General features: G+C 39.9%; 1 protein-coding gene across 11 annotated transcripts in view; it reads right to left on the bottom strand.

Annotated features, from left to right (window-relative positions):
* Positions 1 to 4,925, bottom strand: part of WASHC2C (WASH complex subunit 2C) — a 69,376-nt gene that overhangs the window by 48,136 nt on the left and 16,315 nt on the right. For 10 of the 11 annotated variants that reach the window (XM_032271631.1, XM_032271626.1, XM_032271635.1 and 7 more), the window contains exons 6-8: positions 4,667 to 4,760; positions 3,608 to 3,669; positions 2,331 to 2,378 (exon numbers count right to left, since the gene is read on the bottom strand). In XM_032271631.1, the coding sequence (XP_032127522.1) occupies positions 2,331 to 2,378; positions 3,608 to 3,669; positions 4,667 to 4,760 (204 nt within the window). The remainder of the gene's footprint in view (positions 1 to 2,330; positions 2,379 to 3,607; positions 3,670 to 4,666; positions 4,761 to 4,925) is intronic. The other variant, XM_032271627.1, reaches the window with a different exon arrangement.

Genomic DNA, 4,925 nt, shown 5'->3' with positions numbered 1-4,925 from the left:
AAAGAAAGGAAAGGAAGGAAGGAAGGAAGGAAGGGAGGGAGGGAGGGAAGGAGGGAAGGAAAGGAAGGAAAGGAAGGAAAGAAAGGAAAGAAAGAAAGAAAAACTGTTTGTGGCCAGGCATGGTGGCTCACACCTGTAATCCCAGCACTTTGGGAGGCCGAGGCAGGCAATCACCTGAGGTCAGGAGTTCAAGATCGGCCTGGCCAACGCAGTGAAACCCCATCTCCACTAAAAATATAAAAACTAGCTGGGCATGGTGGCGCATGCTTATAATCCCATATAGTCTGAAGCATGAGAATCACTTAAACCCAGAAGGTAGAAGTTGCAGCGAGCCAAGATCGTGCCACTGCACTCTAGCCTGGGGGACAGAGCAAGACTCAGTTTCAAAAAAAGAGAAAAATTGTTTGCTATGAAGATTTTTGGAAACAAATATCCTATGAAGAAAGACTGATTATTAAAATTATAAAGACCAACCACATTTACGAATACAGCCAGGAAAATAAAGTACCAACCAGAAAATGCAAAATCCTTTATTTATAAACATTTTTGTGAAAAAAATATTACCCAATTAAGAAATTTAAATGCAAATTTTTAGCAAAAAAAATTTAAATCATCACCCCAGTGATGAGATTGCAGGAAAATCAACATGCATAATCTGTAATTTAGAAGGTACACCAGACATTAAGAGTTATGTTAATAATTCTATACCACTTTATTCTGAAGAAACAGTTCACAGAAGCAAAGGATTTCTATGTATGAAAATATTGGCTGGGCATGGGGCTCACACCTGTAATCTCAGCACTCTGGGAGGCTGAGGTGGGTGGATTGCCTGAGCTCTGGAGTTCAAGACTAGCCTAGGAAACATGGGGAGACCCCATCTCTACTAAAAAATACAAAAAATTAGCCGGGTGTGGTGACATACACCTGTAGTCTCAGCTACTCAGGGAGGCTGAGGCATAAGAATGGTTTGAACCCTGGAGGCGGAGGCTGCAGTGAGCCAAGATCACACCACTGTACTCCAGCCTGGGCAACAGAGTCAGACTCTGTCTCAAAAAAAGAAAAGAAAATATTGAATACATTATTACATCAAAAATAAAACTCTTTCCCTTATAGATTTAGAGACTATGACAGTATCATATTTAGTACGTTTAAAAGTATATAGCAAAGGCTATACGAAGCAAACTGCAAAGACTTTTTTAAATAAGGAGGCTGGGTGTGGCGACTCATATCTGTAATCCCGGCACTTTGGGAGGCCGAGGTGGGTGGATCATCTGAGATCAGGAGTTCGAGACCAGCCTGGCCAACATGGTAAAACCCCATCTCTAATAAAAATACAAAAAAATTAGACGGCATGGTGGTGGGCACCTGTAATTCTAGCTACTCAGGAGGCTAAGGCAGGAAAATTGCTTGAATCCTGGAGGCAGAAGTTGCAGTGAGCCGAGATCGCGCCACTGCACTCCAGCCCGGCCGACAAAAGCAAACCTCCATTTCAAAAAATGAAATAAAATAAGGAAACATTTATGAAATGTTAACATAAAAGGGCGGAAAATAAAATATGCATACTATGAAAAGAACATGCCCTTAGACAGATATTCGAAAATTAAGATAACTATACTAAGACAGTAGGGTCAGAAGTTTTCATCTTGTGAATATTCATTAATGTCACTACTAGCTTGTCTCCAGTTTTAAAACAGGAGAGGGTACACAGGAGAGGGGGACTCAGAAGAGGGACTCATGCAAAGCAGTTCAGTTTGGGTAACTGAGTCTTCTTTTAGAGGCTCTATTTTCTTTCTTTATTTTTTGAGACGGAGTTTCGCTATTGTTACCCATGCCGGAGTGCAGTGGCACGATCTCAGCTCACTGCAACCTCCGCCTCCAGGGTTCAAGCAATTCTCCTGCCTCAGCCTTCTGAGTAGCTGAGACTACAGGCGCGCACCACCATGCCCAGCTAATTTTTGTATTTTTAGTAGAGACAGGGTTTCACCATGTTGACCAGGATGGTCTCGATCTCTTGACCTCGTGATCCACCCGCCTCGGCCTCCCAAAGCGCTGGGATTATAGGCGTGAGCCACCGCGCTCGGCCTTAGAGGCTCTATTTTCCAATTTGTTTTTTTCTTCTTTGTTTTCTAAAAAAAATGAAGATAAACTATAAAGGAAAATTGGGAAAAAATATACAAAGGAACTAGCCTAAATACATGAAATGCCTAAAGGAAAATAAGTTGTATACTGAAAAAATCCTCATTTATAAATCATTCAAAAGTAATTTTAATATACATACTATGCTTCAATTAAAATGTAAAAACAAAGTCATTTCAATACATGAGCCTTACCCGGTTTTGATCATTGTCACTATGATTGGCAAAGTCTTCGTCTGACTCCTTCGGAGGGGAAAAAAAAGGTTTTGTTGTTAAACAGGCTTTACTTCCAGGCACAGAAATGATTTCAGGTCTAAGTCTCTGGGCCAGGCTGATTCCATGTCAAGTGGAGAAAAAGCTCTGACACTGATTTTGTACTGACTACTGGTCACCTTAGTATTAAGGTACAGATAAGCGGGACAGCTGGCAATATTGTCAAGGATTGTTCCAGTTAACATGCTATTGTTGTGGCTCACTTAAATGCCTCTAACAATTTGCTCACATCACCTGCACTTTCAACTCCTGCCTTTGGATTTAAAGTAAGAATTGCACATTTAGCTAACTAAATTATCGAAAGTCAGTTTGTATTATTTTACATTTTGGACTACACTGTCTCTATTTCCTCTTGATAGGACAACTACTTCATTAGGCCTAAGAAGGGAACATTAGTATTTGCTACCAGCAATTTAGTAAAGACCTACATCCATGGCTAAAAGCGAGGGATCCAGCTAATAGTTACTTAAGAAAGCTTATTTCCAGCTATCAGGTTTTTCTTTATATGGCTGGAAGAAGGGCAGGGGAGGGAAGTGTAGAAAGGAGGACCAATGAGAAGAGAAAAGCAAACATACAACACTGTCTCCTTTCGGGAATCCCATACTCAAGGACTCTTCCTTCATCATGGCTGTGTCCCTTGCAATAATGAATATCCCATCTAAAGAACAACCGCAGATTCAACTGTGGTGAAGGCCCACAGACTCAAACTCCAGACTAGTAAGTGAGATTATGCTCTGTGGATATGAAGGCGCTAGAAGCAGCAGCATAACAGAATGTAAGTGGTTGCTTCAGCATATCCTGCTCTACATTTTATAGTTGATGAAAGTTCTAAATGTATGTATTTTTTTTCCTTAGAATTATTCAAAGACAGAATATACTCAAGACTATATCCCAGGCAGAGATTCCACCAAAACATCTAAGATGTCCTTCTCAAAAATATATTGGGTGAAGGAGGAATTTGGTGTCAAGGTGGGAGGTAGCATAATAGTGAAACAGATTATAGCAGCTTTCCTGATTATTGTACATAAGGCAAAAAGGAAATCTAACCCTAGGTTAAAATAACTCAAAATGTGGCTTCTATCACTGTTAAAAGCTTTATGGAAACAGATTACAAATTCACAGTTGTTATTTACTTAGCCTGCTAGGCCCATCTTAAGCTTGCTGCCTACCGTGACCTGGTCACACCAAACAGCCCTTACCTCCTCTTCTTTCTCTTCCTCACTGTCCACAATACTGCCACGATCACTGCCTACAGAGCCTTCTGTTGAGAAGAGAGATAAGGGTCACCACACCAAATATTCACAAGAAAATGTCCTTAGCTCCTTCTCAAAATCACAAACCACCATACAATAGCATCACAGAGATCTTGATAAAACCATCTATACCCATTTACTGGAATTAAAAGTGTTTTCATTATGGTAAGGAATTAGATATTTATGTAATCTTTAAGTATCTCTCCTCAAAAAAATTATTCATTACAAAGAAAAATAAACTGGCTTGTACTCTTTACAGATGTCAAGGTCATAAAAAGCAAAGAAAGGCTGAGAAACAGCCTCAGACTAAAAGATAACTGGAGATTTCACAACTAAATGTGGTAACTGGCCCTGGATAGAGTCCTAGACCAGAAAACAAAAGAGAGAGACTGTAAAGAGTGCCACTGGGACAAATGGCAAAATGGGAACATAGCAGATTCGATAATAGATAATGTCCTGGCTTTTGTAATTCTACCACAGTTATACAAGAGATGTCCTTGTTCTTAGAAAACACACACAGAGGATCACCTGAGGTCAGGAGTTTGAGACCAACCTGGCCAACGTAGTAAAGCCCCGTCTCTACTAAAAATACAAAAATTAGCCAGGTATGGTGGTGGGTGCCTGTAATCCCAGCTACTCAGGAGGCTGAGGTAGGAGAATTGCTTAAACCTAGGAGGTGGAGGTTGCAGTGAGCCAAGATTGCGCCACTGCACTCCAGCGTGGGTGACAAGAATTAGACTGGCTCAAAGAAAAAAAAAAGAAAGAAAACGCACACAGAAACATTGAGAAGTAATGGCATGAATATTATGTCTCCCAAATAGGGTCAAGACAAAATATTATGTACATGTAGAGAACAATAAAACAAATGTGGTGAAATGTTAACTGGTAAACCCAAGGGCAGGGTATATGTGAGTTCTTTAATCTTAAAACTTTAAAGTTTGAAATTATTTTAAAATAAAAAAAGAAATGTTAAAACTAACAAAATTATTTGATGAAGAAAAGTACCTTCACTGGACAGCTCTCCAAGACCTACATCTTCTTGCTCCATGAACAGCTTTGACCCAATGAGATACGGTAAAGGACGATCAATGTACAAATCCTGTACATCACGAAAGGAATAAGCCGTCAAACGTTTCAGTTGAAAACAAACTTACACGTGCCACCTGACACCCTGGTCCATCTGACTACCCGAAACAAGCTACATAACAAAGGAGGAGAATAAGAAACACAGCAGGACTAAAAGTTAAAAATAAAAAAAAAATTC

This window comes from Sapajus apella, unplaced genomic scaffold (genome assembly GCF_009761245.1).
Source record: "Sapajus apella isolate SASKATOON/1434 unplaced genomic scaffold, GSC_monkey_1.0 scaffold243, whole genome shotgun sequence".
Taxonomy (NCBI): domain Eukaryota; kingdom Metazoa; phylum Chordata; class Mammalia; order Primates; family Cebidae; genus Sapajus; species Sapajus apella.
Note: the sequence above shows the minus strand (reverse complement) of the source record. Positions and strands in the feature narration are given on the sequence as shown.